The sequence below is a fragment of the Aspergillus glaucus genome (genome assembly GCF_001890805.1).
Source record: "Aspergillus glaucus CBS 516.65 unplaced genomic scaffold ASPGLscaffold_1, whole genome shotgun sequence".
NCBI classification, from domain to species: domain Eukaryota; kingdom Fungi; phylum Ascomycota; class Eurotiomycetes; order Eurotiales; family Aspergillaceae; genus Aspergillus; species Aspergillus glaucus.
Window position 1 is genome coordinate 1,064,399 of NW_019170453.1, and position 18,878 is coordinate 1,083,276.

At 51.1% G+C, this 18,878-nt stretch overlaps 11 protein-coding genes across 11 annotated transcripts; 2 read left to right on the top strand and 9 right to left on the bottom strand.

The window, feature by feature from the left end:
* The first annotated feature begins 53 nt into the window (after nt 1–53).
* On the top strand, nt 54–921 carry ASPGLDRAFT_161651 (NudC domain-containing protein). Its single transcript, XM_022542492.1, has 3 exons — nt 54–377; nt 451–772; nt 832–921. Exons 1-3 carry the CDS (start codon nt 138–140, stop codon nt 864–866), a joined length of 597 nt encoding a protein of 198 aa, XP_022406037.1. The 5' UTR covers nt 54–137; the 3' UTR covers nt 867–921.
* Nucleotides 919–3,998, bottom strand: ASPGLDRAFT_41348 (uncharacterized protein). The gene has a single exon (XM_022545388.1). The coding sequence runs from the start codon at nt 3,796–3,798 to the stop codon at nt 1,300–1,302; it is 2,499 nt and encodes an 832-aa protein (XP_022406038.1). The 5' UTR covers nt 3,799–3,998; the 3' UTR covers nt 919–1,299.
* Nucleotides 3,999–4,147: 149 nt separating this feature from the next.
* Nucleotides 4,148–7,558, bottom strand: ASPGLDRAFT_71090 (uncharacterized protein). Its single transcript, XM_022549535.1, has 4 exons — nt 6,848–7,558; nt 6,282–6,793; nt 4,917–5,981; nt 4,148–4,874 (listed from the first exon to the last, which is right to left on the bottom strand). The coding sequence occupies exons 1-4, from the start codon at nt 7,371–7,373 to the stop codon at nt 4,254–4,256; spliced, it is 2,724 nt and encodes a 907-aa protein (XP_022406039.1). The 5' UTR covers nt 7,374–7,558; the 3' UTR covers nt 4,148–4,253.
* A 246-nt stretch (nt 7,559–7,804) lies between these two features.
* Nucleotides 7,805–9,135, bottom strand: ASPGLDRAFT_115330 (uncharacterized protein; the record flags this gene model as incomplete). Its single annotated transcript, XM_022539681.1, has 2 exons — nt 7,805–8,678; nt 8,774–9,135. The coding sequence occupies 2 exons, from the start codon at nt 9,133–9,135 to the stop codon at nt 7,805–7,807; spliced, it is 1,236 nt and encodes a 411-aa protein (XP_022406040.1).
* Nucleotides 9,136–9,416: 281 nt separating this feature from the next.
* Nucleotides 9,417–10,886, bottom strand: ASPGLDRAFT_62893 (glycoside hydrolase family 7 protein; the record flags this gene model as incomplete). The annotated part of the gene is made up of 3 exons (XM_022548594.1): nt 9,417–10,184; nt 10,238–10,621; nt 10,674–10,886. 3 exons carry the CDS (start codon nt 10,884–10,886, stop codon nt 9,417–9,419), a joined length of 1,365 nt encoding a protein of 454 aa, XP_022406041.1.
* Nucleotides 10,887–12,178: 1,292 nt separating this feature from the next.
* Nucleotides 12,179–13,472, top strand: ASPGLDRAFT_115395 (alpha/beta hydrolase; the record flags this gene model as incomplete). Its single annotated transcript, XM_022539686.1, has 2 exons — nt 12,179–12,588; nt 12,647–13,472. The coding sequence occupies 2 exons, from the start codon at nt 12,179–12,181 to the stop codon at nt 13,470–13,472; spliced, it is 1,236 nt and encodes a 411-aa protein (XP_022406042.1).
* Nucleotides 13,473–13,717: 245 nt separating this feature from the next.
* ASPGLDRAFT_31085 (uncharacterized protein) lies at nt 13,718–13,998 on the bottom strand (the record flags this gene model as incomplete). The annotated part of the gene is made up of 2 exons (XM_022544005.1): nt 13,718–13,919; nt 13,970–13,998. The coding sequence occupies 2 exons, from the start codon at nt 13,996–13,998 to the stop codon at nt 13,718–13,720; spliced, it is 231 nt and encodes a 76-aa protein (XP_022406043.1).
* Nucleotides 13,989–14,780, bottom strand: ASPGLDRAFT_41354 (uncharacterized protein). Its single transcript, XM_022545389.1, has 2 exons — nt 14,688–14,780; nt 13,989–14,604 (listed from the first exon to the last, which is right to left on the bottom strand). The coding sequence occupies exon 2, from the start codon at nt 14,508–14,510 to the stop codon at nt 14,241–14,243; it is 270 nt and encodes an 89-aa protein (XP_022406044.1). The 5' UTR covers nt 14,511–14,604; nt 14,688–14,780; the 3' UTR covers nt 13,989–14,240.
* A 308-nt stretch (nt 14,781–15,088) lies between these two features.
* Nucleotides 15,089–16,853, bottom strand: ASPGLDRAFT_78555 (uncharacterized protein; the record flags this gene model as incomplete). The annotated part of the gene is made up of 4 exons (XM_022549973.1): nt 15,089–15,483; nt 15,599–15,836; nt 16,554–16,781; nt 16,850–16,853. The coding sequence occupies 4 exons, from the start codon at nt 16,851–16,853 to the stop codon at nt 15,402–15,404; spliced, it is 552 nt and encodes a 183-aa protein (XP_022406045.1). The 3' UTR covers nt 15,089–15,401.
* Nucleotides 16,854–17,271: 418 nt separating this feature from the next.
* On the bottom strand, nt 17,272–17,940 carry ASPGLDRAFT_54045 (uncharacterized protein). The gene has a single exon (XM_022548060.1). It carries the CDS (start codon nt 17,922–17,924, stop codon nt 17,499–17,501), a length of 426 nt encoding a protein of 141 aa, XP_022406046.1. The 5' UTR covers nt 17,925–17,940; the 3' UTR covers nt 17,272–17,498.
* Nucleotides 17,921–18,765, bottom strand: ASPGLDRAFT_21500 (uncharacterized protein; the record flags this gene model as incomplete). The annotated part of the gene is made up of 3 exons (XM_022543102.1): nt 17,921–18,456; nt 18,569–18,606; nt 18,638–18,765. 3 exons carry the CDS (start codon nt 18,763–18,765, stop codon nt 17,921–17,923), a joined length of 702 nt encoding a protein of 233 aa, XP_022406047.1.
* Between the last annotated feature and the right edge of the window lie 113 nt (nt 18,766–18,878).

Consider the following 18,878-nt stretch of genomic DNA (forward strand, 5'->3'; position numbering starts at 1 on the left):
CAATCGATATACAACGCGGAACCGCCCCACACTGACAGAAGCTACTCGGACATCACCTTCCTCTCCATTTACACTACACCACCGCATTCTATCCTCACCTTAACCATCCAAACCCAGACCAAAAACCAAAAACCAAAATGGCCGACGAAAAACCCCCCACCCCCGCCGAAACCGCCGCCCGCGAACAAGAAGAAAAGGACCGCAAGGCCCGCGAAGACGCCGAACAAGCCCAACTTCCCTACAAATGGACTCAGACCATCCGCGATGTCGACGTTACGATCCCTGTCCCTGGGAATTTGAAGGGTAGGGATTTGGATGTCGTGCTGGCGAAGGATAAGATTAAGGTTGCTGTGAAGGGGCAGGAGGCTATTATTGAGGTACACCCCTCCACCTACCTACCTATACCAAGCCATAACGAAAAGCAAGAGCTAATATTATATTACTGTGAAGGGCCAATTTCCCCACCCCATCCTAACCGACGAATCCTCCTGGACCCTCGAAACCACCCCAACACCCCCCGGCAAAGAAATCGCCATCCACCTCGACAAAATCAACAAGATGAACTGGTGGCCGCACGTGGTAACCACAGCCCCCAAGATCGATGTAAGCAAGATCACGCCCGAGAACTCGAACCTGGGCGATTTGGACGGGCAGACGAGGGCGATGGTCGAGAAGATGATGTATGATCAGCGGCAGAAGGAGATGGGGAAGCCGAGTAGTGAGGAGCAGAAGAAGATGGAGATTTTGAGCAAGTTTCAGGCGGAGCATCCTGGTATGTTTTCCTTTTTTTCATTCTCGTGGGGGGTTGGATTGGGGGCTTGCTAACGGGAGTAGAAATGGACTTTTCGAATGCGCAGATTGGGTAGGTTGGTTGTGTTGGTTGTGTTGGTATGAGTTACGAATTGCAGAATGCATCATGCTGTAATCAATAATACATTTATGCTTCACGTTGCCGGTGTTCTTCTCTACTACGCCGCTACTAAGTTATACGAGTGATTGAATGACATGCCCTCTATTCCTAACACATAAACCGAACATAATACCTTTACTTCACATATATCCACATGATAATCCCGGATATCTGACTCAAACAAATAAAACCCGAACACATACATCCCAGACTAAATGCTCCCTGCGCATCCAGACAGATCAGTATGCAGAAACATGGCCAGGACGCCGTGAACACCACCTGGTGCAAATGGCCATAATGCACTCCTTAACAAACATGACAACAAAACCGAAGAAATGACAAATACGGGAAATGCTGGAAAAAAAAAGCGAAAAAGCAAGGACTCAAGATCAACCCGACAGTCCAATATCCTCAACCTGCTCCACAGATACCCCCGGCTGTTCCTGCTCAATCGCATCGAAGAATTGCCCTGCAAACTCCGCGATCTCATTCGCAAGTTTATCCTCAAGAATCCCCTCCAACGCTCGCATGTCCTTCTTCCACTTTCGTTCATGTCGTGCCTTTTCCTCGACTGGTCGTCGGCACGTCCCGTCTCGCTCGTAGATCCGGGCGCAGTTCGGACAGAGATAGTTCGATTCGCAGTACGAGCAGTTGCAGGGCGGGTTCCGCGAGACGCAGTCTTGGCACACGTTGACTGAGCAAGATGTGCATTCGAAGAGGAGGCTGCCGCAGCGTTGGCGGTGATCGCCTACTGCGCGGTGCTGGGGGCAGAAGAATGACTGGCATCCCTGCCATTTCGGGGGTTCTATTGGTGAGTCGCAGTATAGGGATGACGGAGACGAAGAGCGAGAACCATTTGAGTTCGAGGCGGAGAAGCTCCTTGAGCCGCGCCGTACGAGCTCGCCAGATTCAGTAGGATCTGTATGCGGGATTACAGAAGTATTCGCTTCAGTCAGATTATCGCCCAGCTGATCATCCGTGAAGCTGCTCGTGGTCGAATCAACCACGCGCTGTGTCCGATAAGGCAGATCAAATCCAGAAGTGGACCTTGCTTGTGGAAGATGATCAAAAGAGTCAGTGCCATCCTGTTCCTGAATGGCCAGCTTTTCCATAGCAAGATCGCGATATCCACATATCCGCAGACGCAGTCCCCGGAGGTCGTGTTCAATGCACAATGGCTTCGAGCACGTCTTGCAATGGACTTTCCACTGAGGGGAATCATAGCATTCCTGACACAGATTCCGCGGGCAGGGCGAGACCTTCCGATTCGGTGGGCCCAATAACCACTTCATCATGGCGATGTGTCCCGTCTCGAGTGAGTAATCCGGTTTCCTCGGATCACCGTAGGCGTACTTGGGGAACGTCTTGCTGAACTCATTGCTCGAATATTCGACATCCTCCCAGCCCTGTCCCCGGGGCAGAGGAACGGCTCGCACCTGATCAACTTCCCGATTAGGAGTGCCAATGCTGATCCCACCGCCTCCGGAGAAGATGGGTTCCGTGCAACACCAATGGAACTTGAGCGCGGGATACGAGCTGGGTTGGTTCGAGATATAAGAGACACTGTGTGCAGGGTCCTGCATGGAGCACGGCGAGACAGTCGCTCCCGGTGCCCACCAGAATGGCTGAGGAGCATCATCTACAGATGCCGATGACCGGGATGTGCGATGGACATAAGGCCTTTCGTACGCACAGCTTGCACAGAGAGTCTTTCGACACCCAATGCAGTGCATCAGGATGCTGCATTGCTCACACCGCTCCGGAATCACCTCTGAGCAATTGTCACACCGAACGTTCTCAACGAAGCGTGTGTGGCTCTGACGAAGATGGGCAGGCAAAGTTTTGCCCTCACCCGGATCGCCTCCTTCTCCGGTCCCCAACGCTTCGCCAAATGCCCCAGTCTCGCTGTGCTCCCATAACTTTCCATCCTGCTTTGAAGATTGGCTTCCCTGGTCCACAGAGCCAATCCAATTCTTGGATCGCCAAAGCCGGTCAAAAACCACCCAGACCTCCGCAGATCCCTGGGGAACCCTCATTTGGACATATCCCCTTCGCCGGAAGCACCGTCCTGCGGGGGCAGAACACCAAGCCGTATCCGTCCAGATGCCCAGCTTGTGACAGAGCGTCACCAACTCATGCGTTGGCTCTGAGTCAGAATCCTTCCTTTGCAGAGAGGACGTGAGATATGGCCTCCGTCGATGATGACGGCATCGATAGGTGTAAAGACTCTTGAGAGCAAGCGGCTTCGTAGCGGGTGAACTACCGATATTCCGTGCCATATCCACATCATATTGTAATCCAAACATGGTAAGATACGGAACAATATGGTACTTCAGCGAGACATTCTTGCACCCCCGAACAGACAGATGCTCCAGCGTCTCCCGTCGTGAATGTAAGACCGTCGAGATCAGAATCTGACCCGACACAGCCGTATTATCCAGTTCCAAACTCCGCAGACACGGACTGCACGGAATAGCCACCGTCATCAACAACTGATCGAGGGCATACGGACGTGACTGGCGTTGACTCTCTGGATCTAGATGGCCGGGGAGGACGACTCGGACAGGCGGCGGCTGCGTGCCGGATGGGTAGTATAGGCGGAACGAGAGGTATTTCCATGCTGTCGGGTAGGATTTGAGGAAGGATTGTAGATATCTTGAGGTATGGTAGAGCTGTAAGATGGAATCCGTAGGAGACTGAAGTAAAAGAGATTCGAGAATGGGAGCATGCGTGGTAATCACTCGTTCAAAGGTCGATAGAGATCGCTGAGCCGGAGCCGCCGATTGCTCCAAGGCGGTTTCCACCAAGCCCCGTTGCTTATCTTCCACCATGATGCTGCTGTACGACTGTAACCTGTCTGCAGATGCCGGGTTGTAAACGATAGACATAATCTTCTATTCTCTCAAGCTGAGAGTCGGAAAAGTGACGCGAGATCGCGAGCACGGCGGAGAATGCGGGAGACGCAGGACATCATAAGAAAAGGGAAAAAAAGGAAAGGAGAAGAAAAGATATGCAAGGAGGGGCGTGTCTTCCTTTTACTTTCTTCCTTATAAGCAGGCGACGGGCTACATGGAGAAAGCCATCCTGGGTTGTTGTTGGACGGCGTATGAAAGGAAGTGAGCGTGCCTTGTTGTGGCGTGCCAACTCAACGGGCGTATCATGTGATATGTTGCTTTTGCTGCCAGACAACAAAAAAATTATTAGGAAAGAAAATCAGGATTCAATTATTCATTTAGTGGCCCCTACATTCAAGTTTCTGTTGTCCATGTGGCTTCAATTATTAGGGTATCATACGCCCTGCGGAACACTCCTATACAAGTACTATACACACAGGATGCTAAAGTCAATGCTTGTCTATTGATTCTCCGACGGTGTATCCCCTTGCAATACCCTTGCGCCCTTCCACCACCAGTGTGCTATCCCGATCATCCTTCTCGTCGTCGTCATACCGGATGTCGAAATCGCTGCCCAATCCCTTCCACGTCCGCTGCGATCGTAGAAATTCCGCACCTGGAGAAACGGTACCGCCGATCATGGCAAGATCGCCTTTGGCCCGTCTGGCTAACGCCCGAGCAGCATTCGGTCCACTACTCGCCGCCGCAGCATCGAGCTGGGCAGAAACGCGGGGTGCAGAATCCCGCATCGGACGTGAGTGTGAGACAAGTTTGCCAGTACGCAAGTCAAATTCTGGGGGAGCGGATTCGAAGTCTGAGTCCTCTTCCTCGTCGTTGTCGTTGTCGTTGTCGTTGTTGCCGCCGGCCGCACCGTTGGTTTCCGACGAAGGAGTTTCAGCCGGTTTATCAAGGATGGCTTGAAAATCGCTCTGCCACGCTCCCGTCCAGACCCGCTCCGTATCCCCCTGGAGCGTCAATTCCAACTCATACGGGGTGATGACCGGTTTCCAGAAATCTTTGCTGTCGACCAGGGAGCTCTCCCAGCAGCCAATGACCACCCAACCACCAATCTCGCTGAAATTAGCGACTTTAGCCGCGTTCAACTTGCCAACCACGAACATGTAGCTCTTCTTGCCCGCATCCGCAATCTTTTGCTTGACATGTTCCACAATGTGAAGATAGTTCTTCACACTCAGGGTGTTGATCAAGATACCGAAAATAGGAACGGTGTTCAGCGAGGTCAAGATAGCGTACCGTCGCCGCAAGGCGGCCGCTGTCGATGCCTCTAGTGGCTTCACGTCGTCCTCTTCCTTCTCTGCCTTGCCCGTGGGATAAATGTGGATCGCAGTAACCCGAGACGCAAGGGTCATAAGAAGGGCCGTCGGAGGGTTGGAAATATGGAAGAGCTGCCACTCTGACAACGAATCGGGGCTTTCGCGAACAGACTCCGGCACAGTTCGATTAGGAATAGCAGAAGACGGGTCGTGAACGATCTCTGTAGCAAACAAGTCGGCGTATCCCTCCTCTGTCAGTCGAGCATACACGCTGGGGAGGTGGTCCGCATAAGTCACATCCGCCGCCAGAATCACCTTCGTAGATGGATCTGGGTAGGTAGCCTTGAAGGCCCGAACAACCGGCTCGATGGGCAGAGGCTTATGCGTAAACACATAGATGACAGGCAATCTGGCCGTTGGCGACAAGCACGACCGTCCATAATGTACCACCACGTCCGCGTTCACATGTTCCGCAGCCACTTCATCGACACAGCAGGTTCCGTAGGAAGTATCAGCCAGGATGTACAGTTTTGGCGTCTCGTTCGCTGGATCCTCCACCTGAAGACCAGCCACAAACTGCGCCAGATCCCCATTCTCCGTTTCATTCGAATGACCGTTTGCGCCGTTGCTGGTGGTCGTTGTCGCAGGGTTCAGTCCCCGACTGAGCAGTTGGAATACCCGCGGGGCATCGGGGAGCATGTCATCGGGGAATTGTAGGGCAACTCGCTTGTACCGGGCCTGGCGGATCTCTTTCAACGTGCGCTCAATATCGTATGTAATGCAGAGCTCTTCGTCGGATGCGATGCGCTGGGGATCGTGGGAGACGACGGGTTCGGTGGCTTCGAGGATTCGGTCATCGGGGGTGGACAGCACCGGTGCTGCCTCCATTTCTGCGCCCATAGTCTAGTGGAATAACAAGGGAGGCACTGTGTAGCCTCTCTTTTCTCCTGAATGTTGTCTGTTGGATTGAGGATTGATGTTAGCTGATGGGAGGAAATTTTTTTTCGGCGAAATCCCCCACTTCACCCCGCCATGCGAAAGGAGCCAATGGCACGGTTTGTGATTAACAACATACAGGAACGACACTGCATTTATACTTGAATTTTTATATTTCATACTATCTTAGGCTCATTGGTATATACAGATCACCCTACACTAAACTAATAGCTACAGATCCGCCCGCGCGGGTTCTCCAGCCCAAACTCTCCGAATCAACTCACGAATCGGACCACGCTCAATCGGCCGGGGGTTCCAGTACGGGTTGCTCACGGCAATATCAGCAGCCTTATCAATACCATCCTCCTTCATTCCAAAGTCCTTGGCTCCCCGCTTGACCTTCAGCTTCTCCAGTAAGACATTCAACCCGTGGATCGCATCCCCGTTGCTTTCGGGAAGAGCGTCTGCCAGCTTCTTCATAGCTTCGGGGATGTTGGGCGCATTGTACGAGATTGCATGCGGCAGCACGGCAGTGTGAGTCTCTGCGTGGGGCAGGTTGAAGCTGCCTCCGAGAGTGTGGCAGAGCTTGTGGTGGATGGACATGCCCACGCTGCCTAGACAGGTTCCGCACAGCCAGGCGCCGTAGAGGGCCAGAGAGCGAGCGGATTGAGAAGATGGGTTCTCGACAATTTCGGGGAGAGAGCTGGCCAAGGCTCGAGTTCCTTCAAGGGCCATCAGGTTGATGACGGGGTTGGTGTTGCGGGCGTAGAGGGCCTCGACTGGAGGCATCATTAGCCCGATGCGCTTTTAGCTATAGATAGCAGTAAACCTACCAGCATGAGCAATGGCATTGACACCACTCGTCGCACTCATCCCCGTGGGCAGGGTCATGGTCAAGTCGACATCATAGATCACCGTCCCGGGAAGGATCTTGGGATCAGACTTGGTCTTCTTCGCTCCATCCGCCGTCTCACCCAGAATAGGCGTCATCTCACTTCCCGCATAAGTCGTCGGGATACAGATATGTGGCAGTCCCGTGCGGAAGCTAATTGCCTTGCCCAGACCAATGGTGCTGCCACCCCCGATGGAAATGACTGAGTCAGCGCCCTTCTGCTGTGCAAATTGGACGGCCGCGTCGGTGACATGCGTGGGCGTGTGCATCGTAGCATCTGAGAAGATGCCTGCGATCTGGTCCTTCAGGACATTCTTGACGGTCTCGGCCTGGCTGGTCTGCTGCGGTGTCGAGAGGACCAGGGGCAGCTTGAGGTTGAGACGGGCGATCTCATCGGGGAGTTTCTGGATGGTGCCGCTGCCGAAGATGACCCGGCCGGGATTGGCGTTGTATTCAAATGCGTCCATTGTGTAGATTTGCGTGGTAACGAGCAAAGGGTGGAAGAGAGAAGGAGGATGAGAAGGAGACACTAAATAAGACCCAGCGCTGCTTGACCATCATGAATAATCCTAATCGCAATAACTACTTGAATCCATCTCTATTCTTTCTCCACATGCTCTTCGCTCTTCCGTGGGTCTCGTCGCGGGGCCTCGAGGCTTCGGCAGTTGAGGTGAAATTCGGATTTCCGGATATGGCTTTATTAATGAAGTTGTAGAACAGTGGAAAAATTCCGCTCATAATGAATAGAGTAGAAGTGCACGATGGTAGCTTTATGTATTAGAAGAGCTAACTTTTGTCTATTTACGTCTACTCCATACTCCTTTGATATGTGCTTGTAGTCCGTAGACTCCAAAGTATTGATGCTTTACAGCTATGCGATTTCAAGATAGGGTATCAATCAATCAAGACCATCAAATGCCATGATGTGCTGTCCTCCCTTGCGGTCCTTGCCCTTGGCCTTCTTTCGCTTCCGGCGAGACTTGTCACCGGATCGACTCTCGCGGTCACTGTCATCTTCCGAGTCATCGTTGCTACCTTCGCTGTCACTGCCCATCATTTCGACATCACCAGAATCTTCAGCGTTAAGAGCTTCGTGCCAGACTTTCACCACCTGGCCACCACCGCTGACCATGCGACCCTCAGCATCAAATCCCAACCCCACAACGCCTTCAGTCTCATCGTGTATGACGGACGAGACAACCTTATTGGGACCAATGCCGACGAACTTGACTACACCGGTGCCCACACCTACCGCAACCATCTTGCCCTTTCCAAGGTCATCTGGGACGACACTAATGGTTTCCAAGGTCTCCCCCTCAGAACCAGAACGGTCGACGTAAATCCGCTCGTCTTGGTCATCCCAAGCGCCCTTCTCCCAAAGCGTTAACACTCCGCTAGAACCACCGATAATGACCTTTTCACCACGGCTGCTTCCGCTGGATGGCAACCCGCTAATGTATGTGGAGCTGATCAGTTCTTCCTCCTGATCTTCACTGCGCATCATGACTCCGCGTCGTAGATCCGTCACGGCCAATGTTGTGCCCCCGGTCGAAACCCATTGCTTGCTGAAGCCTGATGTACTGGTATCCGACGCCGGTAGGGGAGTGAGGGACGAGATGTAGTCGTCGTGAGGATGATGTGATTGTTCCGGACGCGCCGAAACAGACGAGTAGGGTTTGCGAAGGTCATAGAGATGCAATGCGCTCGAGTCTGTAGCGAGAAGAAGAGTCTGGGGTGACAGGGCATGGACGACTGTTGGAGCATCGACGGAGCTACAATATAGAAAACAGCACTGTTAGTCAAGCCATTGAACCACAAAAGGGCGTATAAGATCCATTGAAGATTCCACTGGTAAAAAGAAACTAACCCATCTTTCTCTGTGGGAATCGCAATCTTGTTTTCCACAACTCCGGTCTCCGCCTTTGCAGCTTTCACCAAGCCGTCTGTCCCTGCGGAGTACAGCGTCTCCCCGTCAATGCCAAACCCTAAAGTTCGACAGCTGCCCTTGTGCCGTCTTGTCCTCCACATGGTGTCAATATGACCCTTGCCGTTCCGCGACGACGAGTTCGACGCGACATCGTCGTCGTCACTGTTGACCTCGTCCGACGGAAGTCGAAAAGTTTGCACATGGCCGGTCGAGAGTCCGACCGAGACAACTGGCTCTCTGGGATGAAGGGCCTGCGCGAATAAGTCCGCAGACAGCGGAAGTGTGCAGACCGTGTCAAACATGGCGTGGAAGAGTTGCAATAGTTTTTTTCTTACTTCCAAGAGCAGCTCCGAGTCGATTGCCCTTTTTAGTGAATCCGGACCGAGAATGTTCCGGCACATTTGTACGGACTACAGTGCAACTGAGAACAGAAACTTGACAGCCACATTTGATTTCTAAATGTTTTTTTAAAAGAAGACAGAATGAAGAATAGAATTTAATACAGGATGCTTGAGAATCCCCCGATCATACCACTAACAGAGTATCGGTTTATGCCCGCCTCGATATACGTCGATCAAACTATTTACGACGAAGCAGAAAAGGTCGAGTTGATGGCTCCGAACTTGATACCCGAGAAAGTCACCGTGGAATCGGCAGCACTCTTCTCAACATCGCTAGGAGCGCCAGAGTCCTTGGCGCAAGTTCCACGCTTGACACCAGGGTCGCTCTCGGTAGCGTTGGTCGGGTAGGAGCTGTCGAGCCAGAGCGCGTTGGCGTAGTGGTCATCCCACAGACTCAGGACAAGGACCATGCCGTTGGCCATGGCATCGCCCATCTTGGAGAGGCCACCCTGCTGCGCGAAGACGTTGTCGTCACCGAAAGCCTTCTTCTGGGCCGTACAGAAGTCGGAGGTGATGGAGTTGCCCGTGACACCGTCGATGTTAGAAGCAGCGTTAGCAATGACCTTGCCGTCTTGGACATAGAAGCGCTTGATCTCCGAAAGGGTTCCAGAGTCGGTGCCGTCGTCAGTGATGAACTGGGTCACCACCGTCATCTTCTTGGTGGTGTCGACGATCTTGTTCGGGCCGAAGTACGACTCGTTGCCCATACGGAAGGGGTTGAAGTCACAGCCGTCAGGGTCGCAGTTTCCTCCATAGCGCTCGCCGGAGTAGGTTCCGCCACAGTTGTCTCCATTGCACATGGTCTGTTCGAGGTCGCTGCAAGGGTGGGGCGTGACAGCCGTGGAGATCTTGTTGGCCTCCCAGATATCCAACTCGGGGCAGCAGGAGCCATGGTTGCCAGTGCCGGCGTTCTTGTCATTGTCTTGGGCCTCCCAGCCTTCGACGTTGCCCTGTTTCAGTTGTTAGCCATGAGAATCCGGGGAAACAAGACAGGGTATCTTACCTGGCCGTTAATGAACTTCATATCCCTTGGACACTGCGAATCACAGTATCCGGTACCATACTTGGCACCAGCCTTGTTGCCATCGTACTTGGAGAGTCCACCGTCCGCATCCATGGAGCTGAAGTACAGAGCGCCGTTCAGACCACAAGGCAGCTCTGAGACATCGACGTCGAAGGTGAACTCGGAGTTGGTCAAGTTAAACATCTGGTAGGTGCTGTCATCCTCCATCAAGTACAACCGCGATCCGACGTTGGAGTCTTGGACAAAGGTCAACGTCAGGGCGTCGCCGTCAGAGCTGATACCATAGGTGCCCTCGTAGTCAGCTCCGTCAACGGCGCAGTTCTGAGCGCAAGTCTTGTCGTCAGGGCAAAGGCTCTCATCCCACTGTATTCTCTGTTAGTCACGGTTCTATCTTCTCAACATAATAGAGACTTGCCGAGTTACCGGTGTAGCAGTTGTCGTAACCATCGGTCGAGTGGACCCAACGCCAGTTGGCGTCAAGGACCACAGAGCCCTTCTGCTCCGTGCAGCCATCCGCCGTACACTTCTTCCAGTTCAAAGAAGGGTGGTTCTCTTCCTTTTGTGTCCCAGCCTGCTGGGCGCTGGCAACTGCCAAAAGGGAAGAGAAAAGGAGTGCGCGGTTATACATATTTTGAACTGGAAAGTAATATAAGCAAAAAAAAGAGAAAAAGAGAATGGAAGTATTTGTTATCTGGCCTGCAGAATTGGTTGAATGATCCCAAAGCTAGGAGAAACTGCATCCTTTTATACCTAACGAGATGCCCTGTTCCCGTTCTATTCTATTTGATACTCGTTAATTGACTCGTTTCAAAGTGATAGACATTGCTCCTTGGTCATCGACATTGCCATCTAGCAGTGGATCCGATCTCTTCAACTCGATCATGTGTTTTGATTGGGTTGTGTGGGCAGAGCTTCTGCTCGTTTTCAATATAGGGTGTGCGGACAGCGCTCCAAGCTGTTCGGTTAATTTAACCCCGGATAAATATGGCAATTAATTCGAAGACTGGATATGATCGATCTCAGTTGCTTCTTGGACTTTGTTCCAGGGTGATATGGATGTGCTCAGGCTCAGATAGCAGTCTGAACCTAGGGCTGCTTTGACACTTAGCCTTTCCATAGCGGTAACCAATTCAGAGTCTATTTAAGATTCGCATATGGTCTGTTCCTGCCAGGGACGGATGCTTGCTATGCATGTGTGGCCCGATGAGAGTTGATTAACTTATTCCCTACACTTATTGACCTAGCATCTGCAGGGACCAAAACCTCAGCGTGAAACGGAAACGAGAGATAAGATGAAGGATTGATAGGTCATCAATTTCTTCTCACTGTGCCTGTAGATCCCCGAAGTCCAGGACGACACTGTCTATTGAGCTGAATGTTTTTATATGAGGTTGTCTGAAGTTGAGTATGCGCCCTATATTGATTGTCAGCTCCGGATGGTGGCGGTGGATATATTAGTCTCGAGAGCGTCTCTTTAGCCCTACCAGGCAAGGATACGCTCGAAAATGTCAATTGGTGTTTTGAATTGAGTTCACAAACATCTTGTCTAGCTTTGTATATTTTAGACAGCAACGTTGTATCTCTGACACTCTTGTTTCAGATATCTAGCAGCGCTTACCGCATTGAACCTTTCAAGCACAATTTACCCATTATCATGCTCTCAGATGATATTTGCTGTATACGTACTCTGCAGCATTTCGCTAAGATATGTTTATACAATGTCTCCATAGTTGACATTTAACCCGGATAGGAAACATGACGTCAATCCGGCTGGTCCCTCGGCCCGATGCTTTTTCGCCGAGGCTTTCCTCTTCCGGTCTCTCTCTGCTTCTCTCAGTCAGTGACCGGTATCACCAATTGCTTTTTGTTTGATATTGGATTAATTTGTATAGTATTTTTAGAGGAAATACTACATCCATAATGTCCTGGTACAGCCAGACTGCCGACTTCCTGTCCGATTCCTTCGCAAATCATCGAGCCCAGATCCCCCTCCTGGCCGCAACCGGTGCAGCATCGTTTACTCTAGGCTTCCTGCTTCGCTCAATTGGTTCAGATTTGCACGCTGAAGGAAAGATCCTTCCCTCCCCGCGGTCGACTGTTTTACCCGGTCTCTCAGATGAAGAAATTCGTGCTCTTCCGTTGCCGGCCGATGTGCTCCCCGGAGCCCGTGATGTGTCGACCCCATATGGATCAATCAGGGTCTACGAATGGGGTCCTGAGGATGGACCTAAGGTGCTTTTTGTCCATGGCATCACTACTCCGTGTATCGCATTGGGCGGTGTGGCACACGCTCTAGTTGATCGCGGCTGTCGTGTCATGTTGTTTGACCTGTAAGTGCTTCCTCCAGGACCCATTGAGACTTGATCGCTAACAAAAGCCAACCACCAGGTTTGGACGAGGCTATTCCGACTGTCCGTCAGACCTCCCTCAAGATGACCGACTATTATCGACACAGATCTCTCTTGCATTGAACTCGTCCCCGATTTCGTGGACCGGTGCTGGATCTGGTAAATTCTGCCTCGTGGGTTATTCTCTCGGAGGCGGTATTGCTGCGTCCTTTGCGTCATTTTTTCCTCAACTTCTTTCGTCCTTGGTGTTACTGGCCCCATCCGGTTTGATCAGAGACTCCCAGATTAGTTTCCAGTCACGGCTTTTGTACTCCCGTGGACTGGTACCTGAGAAGGTTCTGGGTTTCCTCGTCGGCCGTCGGCTCCGCGCGGGCCCATTGGTTACCCCGAAGCCCAAGGGTAATGAAAAGATTGATGCCGGAGCCGCGCTCACTGAAGAACTTCCCTCGATAGGTGCTGCTGGTACTCAAATACTTTCCCGAGCATACCCTCATGTTGCTGTTCCCACGGCCGTCTATTGGCAAGTCAATTACCATTCCGGGTTTGTTCATGCCTTCATGTCTAGCATGCGGTTCGGGCCAATTCTGCGTCAGCGACAATGGGATACATGGGCACGCCTGGGCCAGTTTCTGACGGCGCAGCGAAATCGTTCTCCCCAAGAGCAAATCAAGTACGGCCTTACGGGCGACAAGGTTCAAATTATATGCGGAATTGACGACTCTATTATTGTTAAGGAGGAGCTTGTACCAGATGCTACCGATGCCCTCGAGAGAAATGTTGAGTTTAAATACTTCGACGCTGGACATGAATTCCCCAGTACCAAATACGATGAACTAGCACAACACATTTGGGACTTATTGAATTAAATTGAAATTCCGAGATTTGGGCTGTGTATACGACAGAGACCCACTGCCCTTATGTTTCCTTGGGTCTCAGAGCTTGCTTTGGTTGGATATACCCGCCAAGTGACGACCATGCTGTCTTCTGGTCATTGTCACCTATACTATGGCATCCAAAAGGTTCTGTATATAGAAATCATCCCTTGCATTCTTGAGAATACCGGATTCTTCTTCAGTTGTTGGTTTTTTCCTTGCAAATAGACATGTGTCTTTCATGTTTTCAAAATCTCATCCGTCCTATTGATTTGACTTGACAGGCGGGATACGTGCGCAGACCGGTCATGCATCCGCGTGTGAGCAAAATACGGCTCATCTGCAGCGGATGACCCGTTGGGGCCTGCGATACCAGCGTTGCTCCTGTCTGCCCCGTGGTTCGCATCTCCGTTAGGCTGGTTGCCCACACCATTGGTCATCCTGGAACCGTTAGTTACTGTCGATGCATGGCTTTCATTCAGGGCGCATACCTTGTGGTGTTCTTGTTCTCAGCAGACATGGTTGACGTGAATATCACAGTCTGATTGATATAGCAGTCTTTGGATTGGCGAATGAGGTCCGAAGTGCAATTGCTCCAGTGGGTGTTCGTGCAAGCCGGGGGCAAGTATGCAATGAGATTGGAAAATCCTTCAAGATAGTTCTGTATTGAAAGAGCTTTGTGGAATGAGGTTCAGCTGTTGGTATGGATTGATCAGGCAGAGAATCCATTCCTTATATGTTTGAGGAGTGAGGAGGTCCCGATTAACCTTGGTCAACTTCATGCGCCATCACTGGAGAGGTGCAACAATGCTTTCCCGCAAAAGCCACTGGAATAATTAGCATCGGGCAGAAGATGATCAAATTGGCACTAACCCCGAGGATCATGACGGGATTACCAGCTAGGGATCCGTGACGTCCTGGTTCCACTCCCTTTCTTAGGAACCTGACAGCATGATAGCCACTATTCCCCCCATCTCCAGTCGTTGGAATAGTGCTCGCAGTTGGGGAATCCGTGCTGAGCTCCCTTGGCATGTGCCAACCTTGTTGAGATCTGCCAAGCCCCAGTGTTCATCCGCTATCCGGAGTTCCTTTCGCAACGCCGATGACGAACACAGGCGTCGTGACCCTGAGTTCGTGATGAGCAACGTCCTAATCCGGTAAGAGGGAGCGGGACCAGATGGATCCAGCTGGAACAAGCGAATTCCGCACCTGTTAGAGGAAAAGGCTGAGATATGGAGATCGATATCTTTTGGAAATTACGGGCATCCTCTCCTAGTGTAGCCTGTCAGGATATGAGCCACCCCGTCGGTATGTGCTTGGGGTGATTTGAAATGGCAGTGGTCAGTGGTGGGCCCCAGCCCTGCCGGTCATATTACTCATTTCGCTAAGAACGAAAAAGGCACTGATAGCAGGGGCAGAGGCTGAAACGCTGACATGGATATCACGTTGAGGGGTACGAAGCCTCAAACCCCGGAGTCTAGACCAGCAGAACTGCGGCTGATGAGACGCGCGCGCCTGTTCTTGGCTGTCATTCAATTGAAAAAAATAAGATTGCGTTCTTGTTTTCCCGTGGCCGTTCCCGGGTCCCGGTGCCGAAGAGCAAGAGTGACGGCAAACAGGACGAAATTGGCATCGTCGCCGATCTCATGAAAAACTACTATGCGCCGTCTCACTGAACAGGTCTCAATTCCAGTTTTCACGGCTAACGGCTCCAGATTGCTTATTCCCGTTCTGTACCCGGCGTTCCTGCAGCTCGCATGTTTGCTTTTTTCCAGCCCTTTCCTCAAATACGGATCGGCAGTAACCCCTTTCCGGGGTTGACGAGCACAGGCATTATTGATAGCAAATGAGATATGGCTATTGTATGGCTACAACATCGCATATACAGATTACGACAAGTATTTGCTCAACTGCCATCACTAGTTATGGCATTGTTTTCCCCTGTTGTCCCGAGAGACGCAGGTCACTGCCACAGCCATGACCGGGCAGCACCCGCACATCCACTCTATGCATATTGAGCATATATCGATCGTCGCGTTAGCTTTACGTTGTCTACTACTCACGTGCCCGCAATCACGATCCTAGGCCTTTTGGCATGCTCACATACCCAATCAGCTTACGGGTTGAAGACCACGCTAAGCCTCCCTCCACACTTGGCAGCACAAGCGTTGAAATTGGTGGATGGGATCTTCGTCCACAATGAACGACGCTGTTTCAGATAGTTCGCCCTCCGTTGGTAGTATCCTTTGACCCGGGCTCGAGCTACGGTGCGGCTGATTTCCGGATCTGCTGGGCTAAGTGTAACGTTACAATGTTCTAAAGGGCCACTAACTGAGAGTTCCTGAGTCAGAACTGTTCCTGTGACAGGCGTAGCTACTGGTAGCAAGGGATCCCGGCACGGATCGCGCCGTTCGGTGGTATGGCCAGCCAGTGAGTTAGACTGAGAAGCTCGGAAACTCCGAGTATAGGCATTCCTTCCGGAGCTCCTTTCATTTCAAGAACTGGCATTTCCGTATTGTTTTACGGGAATGACTCCTTCCATGCTATACGGGATACGGAAGCAGAGTGTATACTGTTCAGCATACCTTGGAATATGTCAAAGTTGCATCTTCATAAGCCGGTTCGAATGCCGGGCCGTTTTAGGGGGCTGCATTGCATTATTGCTATAATTATTCGACATACGAGTACGGACTACGAATCCACCGTTCAAAGATATGCAAGGGATTGATCCTCTTGGTCCGAGTTTCAGTGGACAGTGCTTTGTGAATCTTATCTCTCCACCCTCGACCCTTCAAAGTGCCCCGAATCAGGCTGTGCTGGTTGTTGTCAGGATGGTTGATTTACATGACAATGGCCTACAGCAATTTGCACTGCCCTGTGATTTACAACCCTTTTGCAGCCCTGTGTTGCCTGCAGGAAAGGCGCGAATCCGAGCATACTGAAACAAAAGCCGCGTGTCTAGTCAGCTCCTCCTCCTACTCCGTACTAGAAACCGACTACCCTCCTGAACGGAAGGTTCAAACGAACGCCCGCCCCGAACCGAGCCGAGATATGTACGGGAGTATGTTCGCTTACGAAGCGGATGTAACTTTTTCTTGTCTTTTCTTTTTCGGGATGAATTATGCGTCCGTGCAGCTAGACAGACCCCTGGACAAAGGGATGTGATTTTGTTCGCCAACGGGTGAATCTCGGATTTCTCTCTGGAAACTATCATCATCCGCCTCAACCTCAACGGCCACTGAGGCTGGTGATGGTTTGAGTTCTCGGTGCGATCTTCGGCCGTTGCTTGATCCACGACTAGTACTGTAGTACTATGTGCACGGTGCTGAACTAACGGGCAACTACTATGCGTTGATCTTGTCGATACTTACACATGAAGGGTATTTCTTGGGGGGTTCTTTGTACGGAGTTTTACTTTGTACTATGTGCAACATACCTGTAGTACAATCTAATCGAGATCACCCGTTAGCCCCTTAAACTGGTATCTGATCGGTCCAATCATGGTTTTGCTTTTTCGGAATTGTTGGCTAAGCTTCTCTTTTTGGAATACAATGCTTTGTCTGATAGTGCAGCATAGGGTATTGTATCCTTGAAGAAATGATTTGGAATGGAAGAATTGCAAATCATCTTGTTAGTTGCGCCGTGCCAGTGGTTGCACTACTGTATATCATGTGAAAATAGAGTTGGATACGTCAACCCGAATGACAGTTAAAGTCTATTTTTACATCGCAATAAAGAAATTAAGTTAATCAATCAGCTATACAGCCATAACCAACTACACTATACAATCCATCCACCGGTAGAAGTGATCTCAAGAAGTAACCCCCCACGATCCCAACGGATCCTGGCCCCCAGAGTTTACCCGTTGATCCTGTAACGTCTTAACCCTTTTGATCAGGGTACCAACGCAAATTGGCCCGATAATGGTGCACAGGGTGATAGCCCAGACCACCACAAGGTACAGCTCGGAGCTACCGCTGTTCTGCTGCTCGCTTGATGAGAAGATGCCACCGGTCTCTGCTAGGGATGCGATGAGGTAGCCATTTCGCCTCTGGCGACCATGGCAAGGCCTAGGATTGAGGCTGGGTAGATAGAGCGGGGTTTGCGGGGGAGGTGGGTGCTGCTTTGTTCATTCTGGGCAGGCTCAGTGGTTGTGGTAGTTGTCGTCGACATAGGTGGCTGTCCCTGATCTTGCTGTGTTTGTTCCTTTGGATCTTGGGTTGCTGATCTGCTGGTAGCCTCGGATTTTGGAGCCTGGTTTTTATTCTTGCGGTTCTTTTGTTTGTTCGAGGGAGTACCAGGTGGCCTCGATTTCTCCTTCCTCAGTCGGGAAGTGCAAAAGGTAAACGGGATCTTGGAGATCTGGCTTATCTTTTCTATGATGGGAGGCGGGCTGAAATGCAATTGGATTAGCCAGACACATGTAATAACCTTGCCGAACATCATGAGGATAGTTTAGACCACTCCGCGTCAGACGACTTCCCCTTGGAACATCCTGGTAATGGGAATTGAGAAGCCGATCGATGCCTGCATTTTGTTGGTATGATGGATTGGTTGGCATTGGGGAGGAGTGTACATATGAAGAGCGGGCTCAAGACTCGTTTGAGTGGCTCTTTGCAGAGGCGTTCAAAAACTTCTTCTCCTGTTGGATGCTTTATTGCCACTGTTGACTCTGTCTGTTGCGATGTAGTGCTCGATCGAGAACTGTTCCCCGTGCCTTGAGTCGAGCGGTTTTGCAACCCAATGCCTTCCGTAGAAGAATCCGTGGAGATTGTCATCAACAACTCATCAAGCCAGGTGATACTCGCACCAGCCAGATATGCTGCGAAAAGACCTGACGTCCCGGTATACGTAGCCCCCGCGACCATCCCAACCAAGAGACACATATGAGCGACGAACCCAAAGTTCATCGACATCATCTCCTCTGGGAAGTGGACATATAGTTTCTTCGCTTGAATCGATCGCACAGCTTTTGCAACTACAAATCGACATATAAGTACCAGTCCCACAGCAAATCCGAAAGCTACCAGAATAGGTCTAATCACGACAACTGGGTCAAAGGACGCTTCTCTTGAAGGGGGTTGACTCACCCTCATACAAGCAGCAAAAAACCCAGGTAACCCAACTACTGGATCGACTTTTGTACATCCAACTCTAACAAATTTCCCCCAGGGACGCCCCAGGCCATCCCGATGAAAAGTTGTCCGATTAGCCCGCAGTAGATGATCTTGTCGAGCACGGTAGTGATTCCTGGCTCATGGTAGGCCAGGGAATCTTGAGATGTCATGGTTTACTGAGTATATGCTATAACTATTGACTCTATACATTAATCATCACAAGCCTAATAGTTAGCAGACTCCGTCTTGTCCGTGGCGACGAGACATGCCAAGAGGTGAAGGG

Coding starts and splice junctions, on each gene's coding strand:
- ASPGLDRAFT_54045 (XM_022548060.1), bottom strand. CDS start 17,924: ATGATGTTCGGCAAGGTTATTACATGTGTCTGGCTAATCCAATTGCAT.
- ASPGLDRAFT_41348 (XM_022545388.1), bottom strand. CDS start 3,798: ATGTCTATCGTTTACAACCCGGCATCTGCAGACAGGTTACAGTCGTAC.
- ASPGLDRAFT_161651 (XM_022542492.1), top strand. CDS start 138: ATGGCCGACGAAAAACCCCCCACCCCCGCCGAAACCGCCGCCCGCGAA. Junction 378..450: donor GGCAGGAGGCTATTATTGAG/GTACACCCCTCC, acceptor ATTACTGTGAAG/GGCCAATTTCCCCACCCCAT. Junction 773..831: donor GTTTCAGGCGGAGCATCCTG/GTATGTTTTCCT, acceptor TGCTAACGGGAG/TAGAAATGGACTTTTCGAAT.
- ASPGLDRAFT_41354 (XM_022545389.1), bottom strand. CDS start 14,510: ATGCCAAGGGAGCTCAGCACGGATTCCCCAACTGCGAGCACTATTCCA.
- ASPGLDRAFT_71090 (XM_022549535.1), bottom strand. CDS start 7,373: ATGGACGCATTTGAATACAACGCCAATCCCGGCCGGGTCATCTTCGGC. Junction 5,982..6,281: donor TTCGTGAGTTGATTCGGAGA/GTTTGGGCTGGA, acceptor TTATTCCACTAG/ACTATGGGCGCAGAAATGGA. Junction 4,875..4,916: donor AGAAGAGCTACATGTTCGTG/GTTGGCAAGTTG, acceptor AATTTCAGCGAG/ATTGGTGGTTGGGTGGTCAT.